Here is a 20161-nt window from a genome sequence, read left to right as displayed (position 1 = left end):
GGTACAGGTCCCAGTGGAATGAAATGGTTATCCTGTGAGCTACAGTGGGCAATTAAATAACTAACAGGAGGAGAACAAACTTCCTCATTGATAACAGATCCCAGCATGAAATTGAAACAAAAAGGCTGAAATATTTGAAGGAAGGAGCAAATACAAGTGCTCTGTGGATAATCCAACTCCGCTTCCTTAAGATCTCCGCCATCACGAAGACTTTGTTTTTAGAAAGCAAGGCTTGAACCTCTATAGCCTTTCTTGGCCACGTGACGTCCAAATTCACTTCACAATTAATGACGCAGTTTTGACGTATTGTCACTCTTTCTATCGTACAACAGTTCAAATATATTATAGCTAGCATTAGTTGAAATTCATATGTCTACTGAGTTCCTATATTGAGCTCAGCAAAGTTTTTTCTGCATATTATCCAATTTCTCACTGCTAAGATAATGTAATTGCGCAGACAGACAAGCAAGTCAACCAATACATTAAAACATGCTGTTGCCAGAGATGACTCCTGCAGTTTTACCTGCTAGCAACAAGGCATCAAACAGCTAACAGATTAATACTTACCCTCATTGAGGTTTCTCCACCATGGGGTTGCTGCAATCGGAAGACTTGTGCCACCATATGTTCAGTGGATGGGTGCAGCAGGATGCGCCGGGAGGCCAGGCCAACCATCACATACTTGCCCATTGGAGATAAACTGACAGAAATAGCATTTGGGCCTGTGGGGAAGAATTAAAATACAAGGCTTAGTTCTGCTAGTGATTAGTGTTTCCAGCAATTATTGCTCAAAGGCAGACCGTGTTATCAGTAATGAGTTGTTTCCTTAGAATACCACAAAGGATGTACCTTGAAAAACAAAATTAAGGCTTTATTTTGGGTAAAAACGTATTAAAAAAGTTCACCTATACAAAAACAATGTATCAAAACAATAACATAAATAAAACATAAATTTACTGGTTATAACATTGTTAGGGAAGCCTCACCAAGCTTTACAAATAGAAATTAGAAATTGCACTCCTGTTCCTTACACCATTCCAACTTCCCAATAAAGATGTTCCAAAAAAAATAACCCCAACATATCCAATGCTGCCTTACAGCTCAAACTCTCAAATTCTTGCAACAGTCTCCACCAATGTGTGCACATCTTTCTCTAATAGTGTGATTGGAATTGTTTTTGGGAATACATACTGAAGCTTCAGGGCAATGAGGAACTGAATATAGAATTGTTTGGACATTCTGGATTAAAATACTTTACCAAGATTTTGAAGGGAGATGTGTTTTTTCTGGAAATTCAAATCGTGTGTGTAATGTGAACTGTGGCTCACCTGCTAAGTCCTGAAAAGTTGGAAAGGAGTTAAGCAAAGTTTTTAAGAGAGATAGGAGTTTAGGTCAGAGAGTCATACTGCATGGAAACAGACTCTTTGGTTTAACTAGTCCATGCTGACTATGTTCCCAAACCAAGCTAGTTCCACTTCCAGTGCTTGGTCCATATACCTCAAAATCTTCCCTATTCATGAACTTATCCAAATGTCTTTTAAATGTTATAATTGTACCTGCATCTACCATTTTTTCTGGCAGTTCATTCCACATACAATTCACTGTCTGTATAAAAAAGTTACCTATCATGTCATTTTTAAATCTTTCTCCTTTTACCTTAAAAATATGCCTGCTAATCTTGAACTCCCTCACTCGAGGGAAAAGACCATTGCTATTCACTTTATTTATGCCCCGCATGATTTTATAAACCTCTACAGTTCATCCCTTAACCTTCTACGCTCCAGCGAGCAACATTCCAGTCTATCTTTAAAAGTCAAACCTTCCATTTCTGGCAACATCCTAGTAAATCTCTTTTGAACCCTCACAAACTTAATATCCTTCCTATAGCAGGACCACCAGAACTGTAAACAGTACTTCAGAAGAGGCCCTCACTAACATCTTGTACAACCTCAACATGACATCCTAACTTCTATACTCAAAGGCCCAAGCAATGAAGGCAAGCATTCTAAATGCCTTTTCAACCGTCCTGTTTACTTGTGACACAAATTTCGAAGAATTATGTACCTGAACCCTTTGGTGCCTCTGTTCCAAAACACTTCCCAGAGCTCTACCATTAATTGTCTAAGTCCAGTCCTTTTAAAATGCAATATGTTATATTTATCCAAATTAAACTCTACTTGCCATTCTTCAGCCCATTGATCAAGATCTCTTTGTCGCCTTAAATAAGCTTCGTCACTGTACACTACACCACTAATTTTGATGTCATCCACAAACCTACTAACCATGTCTCCAAAATTCTCATCCAAATCATTTATATAAATGACAAACAGAAGTGGACCCAGTACCGATCTCTATGGAACAGCACTGGTCACAGCTGTCCAGTCTGAAAAACAATCCTTCAAATACCACCTTCTATCTCCTACCATCAAGCCAATTTTGTATCCAGTTAGCAAGCAATTGCTGAATTCCATGTCATATAACTTTACTGTTTAGTCTACCATGGGGAACCTTGTCAAAGGCTGAAGTCCATGTAGTCAACATGTACCACTCTGTCCTCACCTACCTTTTGGTTAATTCCTCAGAAAACTTAAATCAAGTTTGTGAGACACAAGTGCCCACACAGCAGGCTATGCGGACTAATCTTGATCAATCCGTGCCTCTCCAAATGCATGTAGATCCTATCTTTCAGAATCACCTCCAACAATTTACGCATTTACCATTTTTTCTGGCAGTTCATTCCACATACAATTCACTGATGTCAGACTGAAAGTTCTACATTTTTCAGGTTTCTCCTTCCAACCTTTTTTCAAATAAAGGGACATTAGCTATCTTCCAGCCCTTTGGCATCTCACTCTTGGTTAGATATGACACAAATATCTCTGCTCGGGCCCCTGGAATTTCTTGGAGAAAGTGAGAACTGCAGATGCTGGAGATCAGAGCTGAAAACGTATTGCTGGAAAAGCGCAGCAGGTCAGGCAGCATCCAAGGAGCAGGAGAATCGACGTTTCGGGCATGAGCCCTTCTTCAGGGCTGAGTCCTGAAGAAGGGTTCATGCCCGAAACGTCGATTCTCCTGCTCCTTGGATGCTACCTGACCTGCTGCGCTCACCCCCGGAATTTCTTCTCTAACTTCCCACATACTCTGGGATACACTTGATCAAGTCTCAGAGATTTATCCACCTTTACATTTTCTAAGACCTCCAGCACTACTACTACTGTAACGTGAATTGTTTTCAAAATATCAGAATTTATTTCTCCATTGTCTAATAATTAAAACAAACTTGTTCTGAAAGAAAAAGGGCCTATGCACTGAAAGTTGTCTAGCAACATTCTTCTGGAGTTGGTTTCCATTTTTCCAAGTCACTTTGATACGTCAGTTTCAGGAAAAGATCTCCAAATCTTGCAGTAGGAAAGACTCTCTCTTGTGGAAGTGTAAGAAGAAACCTTAAAGTATCTCTGTGAAGAATTCCTGGGAGCCTAACAAAGTTCCAAACATCAATATCTCTGACAAACTGACAGCTGAATTGTTATTCATATTCAAGTCCAACTGACTTTACATCAGAACCAATGCCTGGTTGGAAGATTTTCCATCACTGTGTTGCAGTCAGCATTTCAATCTTGCTAGAAGGAAATTTGGGGAACTGTGAGTAATCATCCCATTTTATTGGTATTGATGGCATGCTCCTCCCATCACACTCGCACCAAAGCCTCAAAGTGGGAAATTTAAAAGTGAACAATGAAATTGGACATGGAATAACAGCAATTGAAAAAGGATGAAAAAATGGTTTCCATACAAAGAATGGGAGGTTCATTAATAATAAATTTAAAAACATTTTATATACTTCAAACTCTTAAAAAATGTATATGTTCATGCAATCTTTGTTTTTTTTCTAAAGCAACTAACTCCAAATGAAGATATGCAGAATATATTATGAGACTGCGTCACCTCATAAAGGAACAGGCGAGAATGAAAAAGAAGGCCCTCAATGCAAACAGTAGTTTCCAAAAATCAAAACATAGGCCTGAAAAAAAATCTCACGAAAAACTCTTGCAAAAAGTACATTATTTTAAGCCCAGTTTCTTTCAACACGAATGAATTCCTCATTTATTTATAATGAAACAAAATTTTAAATTTCAACACCCATTTTCCAGTTAGAGAGAATGGCTACAGCATCAAAATTAGGACTATTTTATTCAGTGAATCCGTACCTACAGGGAGTGGTTGAAAATTGATAAAAGTCTGTTCATCATCAAAGTCTATAAATGAATTAGTGAAGGTGAAAGGATGGCATTGAATGAAAAGAAATGCAAGTACAGAAGAGTCCATGTGATTCTTCATGTCTCCACATTTCTTTCACTTTTATTGCCGGGAAAACAGTTACAGTTTGATGACGGAGTTAACAATTCATTTAAATGCTTCAGCTGAGTCTGATAGTGGCATCACAACTATGAATGGATTTCTCATCACAAAAAAATCAGTACGTGGTTGATGGTCTAACTTGGATGTCCACAGTCACATTTTGAAATGTTCCTCATGTTTCTTTTTATTTGCAACAAGTAGCCACACCTTTCCTACATCCTTAACAAGTGATTAAGGGCTGCCTAGATTTCATGTGGAAGGTTTAAGCCTGGGACTTCACCACTGAGGTCAGATGCCAGGTTGTGGCTGGTGATATGCACCAAGGAGGTGAAATACTAAAAATCAGGGTTTTCATTAGTTTGGAGGATGGCAAATGCATAGGCTTCCTTTCTGAGGTCCCTGTGGCAGTGGAGACACTTTGTCAGCTTTCAAGTGCTCGTGTTCTTTGGGAAGGATGTTTTCCCTGTTGACATCAGAAGGTTCACAATGTGCTGGTATGAAAACTATTCAAGCCATCCTGGTCTCACTGTTCTAGAGGTAACCCTCATGACTCAAATAGTATATATGTTCGGTGGTTCCTGATGACCACATAACCATGTAGTCCAATCTCACTTCATTAATGTACTTCTTTCCCAACCCAATAAATAACTACCCTTATGAACACACCATTAAAAATAATTTGAGGCAGAAATTTTCACATTCAAATCTGAATCAATGATTCTTTGCAACTTGTCAGCTAAATTTTTGTTCCTGCCTCAATAAATGGAAAACATACGTCACTATTTATGTTCTCTTATCTCAATGTGGAAATCTGAGGGAGAGCCCTTGAAAAGCCCTGACTTTGCTTCATTATTATTGCTGCATAACCACAGCCAGGCCATTGTTTCTACAGCCCAAGGATAACCAAACCTTTGCACCGCCCATTGCATCAAATCCCATAATTGTATTTCTTTAATTTAGAAACTATTATAATAAATGTGTTTATTCTCAGTGCCAAGTAAGTAAATTATTTTCATTAAGAAACATGCTCTTAAATCTGGACCAGAGGAGACTAAATGATGGGCTCTAGAATTTTAAAAGTATGAAAGACTTGAAAAGGTGTCATCTTTGTTACATACTTACCAAATCGCTTAGTATATAACATCTCTCCAAGGTTATGTGGGGCAAGGGAGTAGACTGCTAAAATGCCTTCATCTGGAAATCCACGCTGACTACTTGGAATGAACGCAGCCAGAAGCTGTCCGTCTGCTGAAATATCGCAGCTTGCATCATTGTAGATCTTGCAGTTTTGGACCAGGACGTTGACTGAGGCTGATGGTTGGGAAAACAGAGATATAAATGCAATGAAAAGAAAAAATAGTTATGTCAAATAATTTTAAGTCAGTAAAAGCTTGATATTTTGAAAAGTGACGTACAGATTTTATGGAGCTTTAAAGCCATGAACTTGATGAAGTCTACTGAATTCAGAACAAATGTCAGGAGCATAATAGCTTCTGTATTTGTTAACACTTTAAAAGTCACCAATGCACAAATTGAATAGGACCACTTTGTTTCACATTTTTAATCCAAATATCTAAAAACTGCTGCTATTGTCACTGCAGTGCATTATAAATTTGTAAGCTTTAAGGATAACACCTTTATAGATGTGGGCTCCCTGCATTTTAAGAATACACACAGAGACAGAATGGGTGATCACCAGATAATCAAAAGGCTGTAGATAGGGCATTCAGAAACTGCCCAAGTGCATCTCACTTTTTAAACAGTCATCAAAACTGAACAATATTTGAAGTGAAAGTTCATTTGGGGAGTACAGCCAGAAAAGTCCATGGCACCACAGCTGGCTTCATTGCTCAGGAGGGCAAGATGACAACAAGATGAGCAAATAATAACAGGTGATTTAACAGGGGTACAAACAGGTGTTCCTGCTGTCCCAGACTCAAATCTAGAAGGGTATTTGCCTCGCTGTGCCAGGATCAAAGGTATCGTTGTACACTGCAGAGAACTGTAAGTGAGAAGGGTAATGGTCAGTGGTCACAGTCTACATCTGGATTAGAATGGTGCTGGAAAAGAACAGCAGTTCAGGCAGCATCCGAGGAGCAGTAAAATCGACGTTTCGGGCAAAAGCCCTTCATCAGAAATATTCCTGATGAAGGGCTTTTGCCCGAAACGTCGATTTTACTGCTCCTCGGATGCTGCCTGAACTGCTGTGCTTTTCCAGCACCATTCTAATATAGACTCTGGTTTCCAGCATCTGCAGTCATTGCTTTTACACAGTCTACATCTGGAACAATGATAATCTTATAAAGAGGGATGTAGTCCTTCATGCAAGATTTGGGGAGCTAGTATGAAATGACCAAAAATAGTAACACTTGAGACCTATACCATGTACAAAATAAGTACAGAAACCAAGGGATAGAAAAGATGACTGCTTGGTTGGAGAGATGGTGTAAGGCTTTAGATTCTTAGGAAAATGGGATCCATTCTGAGGAAGGTGTGACCTGTACAGGCTGAATCGAAACTAAACTGGAACCAATTTCTTTGCAAGGTGGTTAGCAAGTGCCTTTGGAAAGTGTTTAAAATAACTTGGCAGGGTGAGAGACCCAGAAGGCAATTCTAGAGAGGAATATCGAACTGCAAAGAATACTGGAAGTGACAGGTAGGACTGGAGTATCAAATAATAAGGCAATAGATAGGTTCATCATGAAAGAGACTGATGCAGATAACCACATGAAAATATGTTGGTGTGGCAATAACAGACCTAACTCAATAAGGGTTGGACAAGGTGTCAAATATTGTTGGATACAAAATGTTGAGGAAAGATTGAAAAGGAAGGAAAAAGAATGGGATGGCAGTGAGACTGACTCCTGACCTCATGAGACAGGTCACTCATGGGCAAGAAACTTTCTAATAATTACCACGTACTTGCACTATCTCATCTATGAATCACAGATGCTCCATATTAAACACTACTAGGAGGATGCACTGAGGATGGCAAGGCACAGAATGTACTCTGGTTGGAGAATTAGATGGTGACATCTGGCAAAATGTCAAGATTACAGAGGAGGAAATGCTGGATGTCTTGAAATAGTTAAAGGAGGATAAATCCCCAGGACCTGATCAGGTGTACCCGAGAACTCTGTGGGAAGCTAGAGAAGTGATTGCTGGGCCTCTTGCTGAGATATTTGTATCATCGATAGTCACAGGTGAGGTGCCGGAAGACTGGAGGTTGGCAAACGTAGTGCCACTATTTAAGAAGGTCAGTAAGGACAAGCCAGAGAACTCTAGACCAGTGAGCCTGACATTGGTGGTGGGCAAGCTGTTGGAGGGAATCCTGAGGGACAGGATGTACATGTATTTGGAAAGACAGGGACTGATTCGGGATAGTCAACATGGCTTTGTGCGTGGGAAATCATGTCTCACAAACTTGATTGAGTTTTTTGAAGAAGTAACAAAGAAGATTGATGAGGGCAGAGCAGTAGATGTGATCTATATGGACATCAGTAAGGCGTTCGACAAGGTTCCCCATGGGAGACTGATTAGCAAGGTTAGATCTCATGGAATACAGGGAGAATCAGCCATTTGGATACAGAACTGGCTCAAAGGTAGAAGACAGAGGGTGGTGGTGGAGGGTTGTTTTTCAGACTGGAGGCCTGTGACCAGTGGAGTGCCACAAGGATCGGTGCTGGGCCCTCTACTTTTTGTCATTTACATAAATGATTTGGATGGGAGCATAAGAGGTACAGTTAGTAAGTTTGCAGATGACACCAAAATTGGAGGTGTAGTGGACAGTGAAGAGGGTTACCTCAGATTACAACAGGATCTGGACCAGATGGGCCAATGGGCTGAGAAGTGGCAGATGGAGTTTAATTCAGATAAATGCGAGGTGCTGCATTTTGGGAAAGCAAATCTTAGCAAGACTTATATAATTAATGGTAAGGTCCTTGGGAATGTTGCTGAACAAAGAGACCTTGGAGTGCAGGTTCATAGCTCCTTGAAAGTGGAGTCGCAGGTAGATAGGATAGTGAAGGCGGAGTTTGGTATGCTTTCCTTTATTGGTCAGAGTATTGAGTACAGGAGTTGGGAGGTCATGTTGTGGCTGTACAGGACTTTGGTTAGGCCACTGTTTGAATATTGTGTGCAATTCTGGTCTCCTTCCTATCGGAAAGATGTTGTGAAACTTGAAATGGTTCAGAAAAGATTTACAAAGATGTTGCCAAGTTTGGAGGATCTGAGCTACAGGGAGAGGCTGAACAGGCTGGGGCTGTTTTCCCTGGAGCATCAGAGGCTGAGGGGTGACCTTATAGAGGTTTACATAATTATGAGGGGCATGGATAGGATAAATAGGCAAAGTCTTTTCCCTGGAGTCGGGGAGTCCAGAACTAGAGGGCATAGGTTTAGGGTGAGAGGGGAAAGATATAAAAGAGACCCAAGGGGCAACCATTTCACGAAGAGGGTGGTACATGTATGGAATGAGCTGCCAGAGGATGTGAAGGAGACTGGTACAATTGCAACATTTAAGAGGCACTTGGATGGGTATATGAATAGGAAGGGTTTGGAGGGATATGGTCCGGGTGCTGGCAGGTGGGACTAGATTGGGTTGGGATATCTGGTCGGCATGGACGGGTTGAACTGAAGGGTATGTTCCATGCTGTACATCTCTATGACTCTAAGTGTAGTCAGCAGCGCTGCTACTGCAGGTAGTTGGCCAAGTTTGAAAAGCCACAACTGCCATACTGGGTCTGAGGTGAGTGTGGATAGGACTAACATGAGGTAAAAATCTACTAACACTTTTGGGCCTGTCATATCGTCCTTGTGGAGGCCACCTTCACAATTAGGATACCTGCTATTGTGTTTGTGGCACAACCACTGTGCTAAATAGAATAGAAATCAAACATGAACTCAAAACTGGGTATCAGTGAACTACCTTTAGGCCATCAGCAGTCAGAAAATTATATTCAACTACAATCTATAACCTTATCGCCTGGCATATTCCATAGTACTGTTGCCATTGAGTCAAGAGATCAATTTTAGTTCAATGCAGAGTTCAGAAGGGCATGCAAGGAACAGTGACCGACATATGTAAAAGTGAGGTGTCAACTTAAGAAAGATACAATATAGGATTACTTGCGTGCCAAACAATGGAAGCAACATACAAAATATAGGGCACAGCAAGTAACTAACCAACAGATCACACCGAAGTTCTGCATTGCTGCCATATCCAGTAGTAATTGGAGGAGGACAATTCAACAAATCACTGACTGATGAGGCTTCACAAGTATTCCCACTCCAATGAGAGCAGAGACCAGCCATTAACACAAAAGACAAGACTAAAGCTCTTGCATCCATCTCTTCACCTAGAACAGCGGAGTGTCTTCAATTAATTCATTTCACTCCAAGCATTATTAAGAAACAGTCAAAGATATTGGTTACTTCAAAGGTTATAGGCCCTAGCAATATCATAATGATCATGCAGAATATTTGTGCTCTGGAATTAACCATGTCCTTACTCAGCCTGTTCCAATTCAGCTACAATACTTGGGCAATTTCTTTCAAATTGCTAGCTATGTCCGCCTACAAAAAGAAAGGCCAAATCCAACCCAGCCAATCGCTGCCTCAACAGTCCACTCTTGATTATCAAAATTACTACAGAGGTAATGGATGGTGCTGCCAAGCAGTACCTGTAAAGGAGTAACCCGGTCACTGAAACACAGTCTGAATTCCAGCATGACCAGGCAGCTCCTGATCTCACTAGTCTAAACACAGAAAGAACAGCTGAACTCGAAAAGGTGAGCTGAGAGTGTGTCTGTCCTTGATACCAGGACAGCATTTAACCAAGGAGCCCAAGTGAAACTGGAATCGATGCCTCTTTGCTGCTGGAGTCATACCTAACACGAAAGGAAGATAGCTGTGGATGTTGAAATTTAACCGTTTCACATCCAGGACAACTTGCAGGAGTTTCTCTGTGTACAATTCTGGTCCCAAGCATCTTCAGGTTTGCTTCGTCAATGACCTTCCCTCTATCATGAGGTAAGAAGTGGGGTTTTTTTGTTCAAGGCTGTACAATGTTCAGCGCCACTTGCAATTCCTCAGATCCTGAAGCAGTCCATATCCATTGGCACCGATGCCTGGACCAGCATTCACAACATCCATAAAGACAACAATGTATACTATCAGAAAGATTCAATGATGTAAACTCCCTCCAGGTCCACCAAAAGCAAATTTCAAACCTGCGATCTGTAGCATCTAGGATGAGGCTAACAGATGCATTTCCTTTCCAAGTCACACACTATCCTGACTTGGAACTATATCGCCACACCTTCACTAACATTGCATCAAAATCGTGGAACATGTTTCTAAACAGAACTGTACCTCAAGGATTGCTGCTGTTTAAGAAAGCTGCTCACCACCATCTTCTCCAGGACGCACAATAAATGCTGGCTTCACCATTACGCCAGAAATGGAATGCTCACTGATAATTCCACAATATTCAACACCATTGCCAACTTCTCAGATACTGAGACAACCTGTATCCATATGGAGGAAGACCTGGGTACCATCCAGGCTAGGGTTGATAACTGACAAGTAATAAAAGTGCCAGGCAATTACCACCCCTGAAAGATAATCTAACTATTACTCCTTGACAGAGAACTGCCATGATAAGATTACCTTCACCTTTTCAAGGGTAATTAGAGCTCAGCAATAAATATTAACCCAAATCATTGTACTCTCATTCCATGCTGAATTAAAGAGACTTTGCAAGAATACTACGGAAAGGTGCAAAATTTAGAATACAGTAGTGAGAACTGTCATCAACTTATACTGACAGTGATATTTGTGGTGAAAAGGGCAGGAGTGTAAAACCTCACTGTATATTTAGGAGAATTTTCTACTACAGTGTTTCCAGATTTTTGGAAGGTTTGAGATGTTTGCCCTCTATCTCTTGCCAAGCTGCATACCCACATCAAAATGGATTTGCTCACTAACATTCAGCTTGGGCCATTCAGACCCTGACCTCTTTACAGGTTTTGGTCCAATGTGCAAAATACAGCTCAACTCTAGATATGAAGAAAGCATGATTGCCCTTGACATGAGGCAAAACTTGACATGAAGGATTCCCTAGCCTATGAAAATTGGCAGAAAACACTCCACTGGTTGAATTTAGGCTGGCACAAAGAAGGATGGGTGTAAGCTGTTAGAATTGAAAGTGTGGCACTGGAAAAGCACAGTAGGTCAGGCAGCATCTGAGGAGCAGCAGAGTCAACATTTTAGGCATACTCCCTTTCATCACGAATGTGGAGGGGGTAGGGAGCTGAGAGATAAATAGGAGGATGGGTGGGACTGCGGGTAAGGTAGCTGGGAAGGTAATAGGTCGATGCAGGTGGGGGGTGATTATGATAGATCTGTGAGGAGGGTGGAGCGGATAGGTGGGAGGGATGACACCTCTATATGTGCACTAATTCCGGGAATGGTGGAACAGGCAGAAACCCTAGTAAGGTATAGGACAATGGCTTAGAAGGCAGAGACTAACAAGGCACATGGCACATCCAAACACACAGTCTTGACACGTAATCGGGCAGTCACCTGTGAAGTGACTGGGGCCTCATGGAACAAGAACCATAGCTAGTTAGTGCAAACATATTGTCTCAATGACAAAGAAGACAGAGGTTACAATGAAACAGAAAATGCATGTAAATGACTGAAATCATTTAATACAATTTAGATCCATACTGAATATAGAAAAGTCAAAGAATTGAAAGGGTAACAGAAGAAAAAAGAGACTAAATCAGAAGAACCTGGCAACTTGTATAAAAAGGAATTCAAAAGATTTTCTTGCGATAAAAACAGTAAAAGCTGATAAGACAGAAGGAATAGGACAATTAGGTATCATATAGGAGGATTTATGCCTGGTGGGAAATGGATGTATTAAAGGAGTACTGTGCATCTGTTTTTACCAAGGAAACACATTCTCCCCAGGCCAAGGAGAAAAGAGTCTAACAATCAAAAGAGAGTTTGAAATTGATGGTGGCGATTTTGAATAGGCTGTCAGAACTTAAAGTTGATAAGGCACCATTACCAGTTGATGGGTTGGAGTGAGAGCTCCTTCACACCATACTAAAAATAAACTAGAGTGAAAAGTGCAATGGTCACTGGAAGTATTCTCATCTTGGTAAAAACAATGACTGCAGATGCTGGAAACCAGATTCTGGATTAGTGGTGCTGGAAAAGCACAGCAGTTCAGGCAGCATCAGAGGAGCAGTAAAATCTTCCTTGGCATCAGGCAAAAATGCCAGAGATCTGGAGAACTCAGAAAATGTTAAGCATTATTCCACAAAAATAATTATACAAATAAGCTCAGCAGCTGCATATCAGTCGGCTGAACCTTGGAAGTAAGTTTTTAGAAACAATGATTCATGACAAAATTATTTGAGCAAATGCAATTTAATTGAGGACATCCAAAACAGATTTGTTCTGGTAAAATTGTGTTCAACTAATTTACTTGAGTTTTTTGATAAGGTTACAGAGAGGGTAAAGCTATTGATGCTGTCCCCTTCAAGGGCACCAAACCCATGACCTTTACCACCTAGAAGGGCAAGAGCAACAGATACAGGGGAACACCAACATTGCCAAGATCCCCCCATGTCACATATCACCCTGAATAGGAACCATGTCACCGGATTGATATTCTGGAACTCAATTCTTAACAGCACTGAGGGTAGACCAACACCACACGTGGTTTTAAGAGGGCAACTCACCACCAACTTCACCAGGGCAAATAGGAATGAGCAATAAACATTGCTTTGCCATGGATACAAACATTTCATGAATTAATAAATAAATGTTAATGGATTTCTGAAAAGGCATGTCCAACAACTCATTTAACCCCAACTTTAAAAGGCTCAGGTCTATGAAAGTTCATTGTCTTAATTCTTGATTAGCGTTTTCTCTCTTGGCAGTTTCTGTTTAACCAGCTGCATATTGTTAGCATTTTACAGTAGAATGGGAATGTGTGACATTATGATGTGAATGGTGCCATCATGGTGGATGTCAGTTCACACCGTTAATCTGGGTTTGCAGTTTTCCAAATCACTGCAGGAAAGTGCTAGTCCAAACATTTCTCCGCAGGGCAGTGTGGTTAAGTTATCACAAACTGGGTCCACTGTGACACAATAAGATGGGTCCCAATCTGTCCTTTTAGCTGCGGACAATTTGAAACACCAATGAAAAAAAATCAATTATATTACAGACCTAGCTTCAATTGAGAGTGTACACTTGGAATATATTATAACTCAATTAAAGAGATGCATTTTTTTCCAGCTGTCAGTTAATTACTTAGTCACACATTGCATAGAACACTTAGATACAGGTAAGATATCTTTACATGCACGATGACAATTGTACATAAGGCAAATCTAACAGTCTATGATTAAATAAAACACATTCACAACATTGCCTTGCAGGTTAAATACAAAATCATCCATATTTTCGTTTGAAAATACTTTACATATCATGAGTAAATGTATGCAAATCCAAGGATCATTTTTCCAGTAACGAATACATTCAACATATCAAACCACAGTAACATTCAAAGGGATTAAAGGAACAAGATACATTTTTTCAATTTGATGCACTGAATTTCATTCCAGTTAGTGGACATTGTAAACCAGTAAAAATCATTCTTTCACTTTTGCTGGTTTGATGGCAAGGGGACTAAGAGGACTATAGTTGCCTGGAAACTAAATGAAATGCAGGATGGCTTTATTTAGAAAACGCCTTTTAAGCTGCAGCCTTAATCTGATTCAAAATTTCCGTCAAATATATTTGTACATCTGGCTTTTTAGATAATAAGCAAACACTCCACAAATACTCTAACATCTGGGAAGCATAAAACTCTTAAGACAAAACAGGACATCACACCAGCAACCTGAAAATGCACAAGTTAGCAAGGTTCATTTTCACTAAAGCACATTATCTGCAACAATTACATTTTCTACTCATGTCGATGCCTCTGCATCAAAACATGACAAACTAAGACGACAAGGAAGTGGCCCGCTCCCAGGTTTCTCTCACTGTTTTATAATTGGACATAATCAAACTCTTTGAAATGTTCCTGCGACTGATGAGTACCTCCTGTGAAAAAAAAACACTCATCACGGACATTCACATCATCTAAGATTGAAATGAAAGTGTGTGGAAATCTGAAGAACAATAACCACATCTATAGTTCCAGCAAATTGATTCAGCATCTAGCGAGGAGATTAACTGACCAACATTACTGTCCCTAATTCAACATACTTCCCTAATTCTCAAAGAGGGAGGCTTGGAAGGTAAAATCTAAAACTTACACAGCAAACAATTCTTGACAAAACAACTTGCCTTTCAACTGGATGACTTAAACAACACACTGATCACAAATGATTATGGTCATCTTTTGGTATAGTGAATCCAACTGTTTCAGTAAGGAATCAGCTGATTATGTCTTTGTCTCACCTCACCCCACTTATTACAACTATTAATTTGTTCTTTCAGTCCCTTGTCATGGTACAGTCAGAGGCAGCAGGCAAATGCTTATTTATAAACTTTGTCAGTGATATATCACGATGTGCCTAACTTTGGCTGTCAACTCTGATTAAATATATTCCTAGAGGTTTTACCACATGTCTTGCCCCCACACTCCAGCCATTAGGCAGCTGACACATCTATCCTTGATGCATTGCCTTCCTATGCCTACAGAAAGTAAATGATGCAACTGGATGATACTTGACAATGAGCCAAAAAGCCTTTTTACCCTCCACTGTCAATATTTGAACATCTGGTAAAGAGCAATGTTCAAAGAAAATGCCAAAAAAATTTTTTTCATTGTCACTTTGATTTTTCTCCAATGTGGGAAGCACCAGTGGAAATTGATACTCAATTCCTGTACACTTCAGGCCAATTCCAGACCTTTGGCACACCTGATAAGTTCACTGAAAATGGCAAAAGCTGTGCTTTGGTACATCTAAGGTTTTTACCACCAAGGTGCAATGCAGCATTGCACTGAAGCAATTGTCTCATTTCTTTGAGTTCATCTGAATAAGTGTCAAGTGAGATAGGCCTTTCCCAAACTTTGACTGATTCCGTATGAGGGGAAATCATGTTAAATTACCAAATAGCTTGCTTTTTCACTTGTCCAGAAGCACTCAATATGGACAGCTGGGTCAAAGAGGTAATCACATATCAAACAGAAGAATTATTTCCATGATCATTTTATAATATAATTACTTTGGCAATTTACATGCCATGTCTCTGAAAGTTGATCAGAAAGACTGGTTAATTGATCGATATGTAAATTGTCTAGCATTTTATCATTTTCTTGATTTCCCCCTCAAAAATAATTGCTAATTTCTCAAAAAGAAACTTGAGAAATTAATCCTAATCATTGGGTATAGGGATTGATACTTTTTCTCTTCTGCCAATTCTGCATTACACATCAGTATTTAATTCAGTTCCTAAATGAATGTTAATTTATTACTGTATGCTGGTGTTGAGAGTCCTATCACAAAGGTAAACTATCAGTTGACACTCAGAATACATTGCAATAAAACTGACAGCTTTGTTTTGATGCAGATTAGTGCACACAATAAAACTGGAAACAAAATTTTAAATGAACATTTGAAAAATGCTTTTAGCTATTACAGAAAGCAGAAAGTTGTACTCTGAGAATGCTTACTTTTTCTGGACATGTTTCTTTTTACAAAATAATGGATTACTCTGATAGACTCCATATAAAAACTGAACAGGGAAGGAGGCTGGAGGCAGCTTGGTTCCACTTGGCTACAACGTATGCAGAGCTCAGCTGTTGTGCACGGCACACATGGTGATGCTAATGCAATCAGTGTAGATCACGGTTTTATGAAAAGTCCATAATCAGGATAACAATTAAAATCTGGATTAGGTTCACACTGAGGCTGTAATTCCAGATACAAGTTGGTAGGGGTACAGGATGGCATTGTCAGCATCATTAATAAAATGAACAAGAGAGTGGTGGGAAGAAAGAAAGAAAATATTAGAAAGCCAGATTTTGAAAATTATTAAAATTGTCTTTTGTTTTTTTATTCCCTACAAACTACACTATTGAACCACACTACAAACAGCAAAGAGAAACACAAGCAATATTTTCTGCGGACCCAACTAACTATTTGTGGCAATTGAGAATTTTATTACCTTAACAACCATTAAAAATAAAATATATGGCTATAATATTAGTGTGATATATATTAGAAACATACCCTGGAGAGCAGTAAATGCTTGTTTATCTATATCTGAGCAATCACTATTGCTTCCTGCCACGCTACTGGAATTTAAATTAAAGCTAATCATATCAATTACTTCAATTAACCTTAATTCTCCAACCACTGTGAACAATACACACAAAACAGATGGAATTTAATATTCTTAGCCACTTTCAGAAAACAGGGTGATAAAATGGCAGTTTCACACCAAAACACAAATTACATATGAAGCTAAACAAACATAAAATATAAGTAATGTATTAATCTGCACACAATTACCAATGTTGTACCCGTTTAGCAATAACCCTGCACAATGTTGTATAGCAAGACTCAACAACAAGCCATGGTTGAAAATTTAATTTATCAGACAGCGTAGCATTTCATTTGTGAACTCATTCTATTTCAAGCAGCTTTAACACTGGCCACAGAGAATTGCCACCTTCCAGTATACGGGTGCGTGCATTCAACGGCAACCACAAGATAAACTTGCCTGACCGAGTAAAACATATGAAGAAAACTAAGTTCATAATTATTAGCTTGCCAGTACTTATTTAATCTGTTCAAAATATTTGTCCTCTGCATCACATTTTCCTCTTCTGATGCAAGTGTTCCAAACCTTGAAGCCACTAGGCTTCCTTCACCAAATTAATCTTCTTCATGTTTGTAATCGGGGGTTGACAGCAGAACAATTGGTGAGGACAAAAATGGTTCACCCAACAATGAGAGTAAAAAAACAGCTGCGATGTTCAGTCCAAAACAGATCACAGATCAGTTGGTAGACATCAGTTAATAACCCCACACTAAATGCATCCAAATTTCTGAATCAGCAGGGGACACCTTTACTATTAATTATGTGTTTAGTCAATGCCTTTAAGATTTATACTTTCTTTAATGACAAAAGTACAACAATTGACACAAATAGATCCAAATAGTTATCATGTGAATTTCACTATCCTTTCAGCACAGTAAATTAAATGAAAATATGAAGAAAATTAATCAGAAATAAGTTCCTGGTTTATTCCTTGGATCATTACAGCAGGCTTCTGATGGGCGGCACAGTGGCTCAAAGGTTAACACTGCCGCCCCACAACACCTGGGACCTGGGTTCAATTCCACCCTTGGGCGATTGTGTGGAGTTTGCACATTCTCCTGTGGGTTTCTTCCAGGTGCTCCGGTTTCTTCCCACAATTCAAAGATATGCAAATCAGGTGGACTGGCTGACCAAAGTCCATTTTTTATAACCTTTTTACAAAGATTCTTAACTTCAGTCTGATCGCTGTAAACATTTCTACATTTCAAACAACTGTGGAATCCCAAAAGCAATACTGAAAGTTACAGTACTAAGTAAAAATATTTGAATAATAGTTTCTCAATCAAAACTGCCCTGACCTAATTGAAAGGAATTGTAACATTTCCATAATTACCCACACACCTTCCAGAAAATAAGACTACAATGTGGATCTCTTCTAGCCATACTGAATCAGTTTTAAAGATTAATATGTCAAGAGGAAACTCAAAAAAGAGCAGACTTTTGCTACTGTGTTCACTGACTGTTATTACAATTGTACAGCTCTTCCTTGAGATTATTTTTCTTGCTGGTTGATGCTCTGCAGAAAGAAATATTTCACTTAAGAGCTTTCATTTCACTGAGATGGCTTCAGACCAGCTCATATTCAACAATCTGGTCTAAAAACCCTGCTCACAAATTCAGAGCCAACACAAATTTCAACACAGCAGTTGAAGCAAACCATAACACATTGTTAATGAAGGAAATTGCAATATTCTTAAAAAAAAATCTGCCCATTTTTTCAATGCTAATATGACCTTTAAAAAATTCTAGGATCGATATCGTCACCAAAAAAAAAGTTTAGCCTTGGGCCTTATTGTATCTGTATACCAAGTCTCATTGAAATCTGCCCATTAGCTTTTAAGATATATTATTTTAAAACAAATAGGTTAACGGGGTAATAACAGTACACATTCACAACTTAGTGGTAGAGGTTTAAAAAAAAGGTAGTAGTCACTGGTCTCTCTGTCATTTGTGCAAATTGTCTCATTTTCTTGCATTACCCCAAAGACTTTATTTTAGAAGTATTCTTCTGTTTTTGAGAATGCAAAAAATGCTACAAAACAGCAAGATCTACTTTCCTTTCAATGTGATGTCTAGGACAATTAAAGATCCTGAAATCCAATTCTGCAATATTAAGAAAGGCACAAGAAATTAAGATATTTACCATCCGGATTACGACGTGATCACAAATATATTCAACGAGCATTGCTAAATGTGATGGTGTACAGAGATACTTGCTTTAAGTTAACTGAGACATTATAACTTCAAGAAACTGAAAAACATCAGAAATGATAACATGCAGTGCCAAATGTTTTTCATATCTCATTCAATTTTAGATTTTTGAAAAGACTGGATGAATTTGATAAGTTTCTGGAAGCTCTGGAAATGAGAGTTTATAATATACTTAAGAAACAGTAATTGTTTGATCTTTTAAAGAATGTATGTTCATTGCAAATGTACCAGTTTCGGTTTATCCTCCAATAATAGTTTTGCGCAGGGAAGCATATGGTCAAATATCAGAATCAATAAACAGGAAAAGTACTGTATTAACGACAAAACATAAGTTGAAAGGAACAATGAAGAGTTTGCTTATTTAAAGTGGAGTGCAACCCTGATTGTGAGATAAAATGTTCATACTATATATACCTTCTGGAGAATTGATTACAGGGATAAACAGGAGTTTCACAATTTAAATAATCCACAGACAGCTATCACTTAAGGGCTCCTAAAAAAAAATAATTCAATCTCAATGGAGTGTGACTTCTCAATCTAATCAGAACAGCGATGTGCTTTTTTCCAAGTCACGATAAACTGCATTGAAAGCTATTTCTGCCTATAACAGAAGTTGAAGAACCCAATAATATTGAATTTCTCTTCAGTCTGATACTGATTCCCAGTATGCATGCAAACTATACTGGACACAAATCAAAATATCTGGTGAGTGTAAAATTTTAATCTGCCATTTAACAGGCAAACATTTCTCACGGATTTAAAATTATTCCCAATGTTAGGAGCGAAACAGAACAGCAATTTTCCTGTGGCAATGGAAAACATTCAAATACTTGTATGAAATAGATTACAAATGTCCATTTCCTAGTGTACTTCAACCGACACTAGAGCACAATGTGTGTAAAATGATTAAACTTAATTGAATCACAGAAATAAATTTAAACCAGGGTTCATAAGATGAATCATTCCAGCAATTTTATGCTTTATAACTATTTCAGTGACTGCAGTGCTACAGTATTAAGACTGTCGGTACAAAAAATTATAGGACCCAGTTTTGTCAAAATGCCAGGAGTTAAAGATTTCTCCAGGGCACCAGGTTACCTTATTTTTAATAAATAAAACCAAAAGGATTAAGGCTGAATGGCTGTGAAATGCAACATTTGATCCCACAGGCAATACTGCAAATTATTATTAGTCTCAAAACGCAACTGGTTCTGTCACAAAATGTTAGCAG

General features: G+C 38.9%; 1 protein-coding gene across 5 annotated transcripts in view; it reads right to left on the bottom strand.

The window, feature by feature from the left end:
• ambra1a (autophagy and beclin 1 regulator 1a) overlaps positions 1-20161 on the bottom strand; it is a 390498-nt gene that overhangs the window by 140001 nt on the left and 230336 nt on the right. For all 5 annotated transcript variants that reach the window (XM_043706209.2, XM_087996752.1, XM_043706210.2 and 2 more), the window contains exons 13-14: positions 5482-5670; positions 568-722 (exon numbers count right to left, since the gene is read on the bottom strand). In XM_043706209.2, the coding sequence (XP_043562144.1) occupies positions 568-722; positions 5482-5670 (344 nt within the window). The remainder of the gene's footprint in view (positions 1-567; positions 723-5481; positions 5671-20161) is intronic.

This window comes from Chiloscyllium plagiosum, unplaced genomic scaffold (genome assembly GCF_037043375.1).
Source record: "Chiloscyllium plagiosum isolate Xiang-an unplaced genomic scaffold, Cpla_swu_hap1 HiC_scaffold_18, whole genome shotgun sequence".
Taxonomy (NCBI): domain Eukaryota; kingdom Metazoa; phylum Chordata; class Chondrichthyes; order Orectolobiformes; family Hemiscylliidae; genus Chiloscyllium; species Chiloscyllium plagiosum.
The sequence above is the reverse complement of the archived record's forward strand: the minus strand, read 5'-3'. Positions and strand labels throughout refer to the sequence as shown.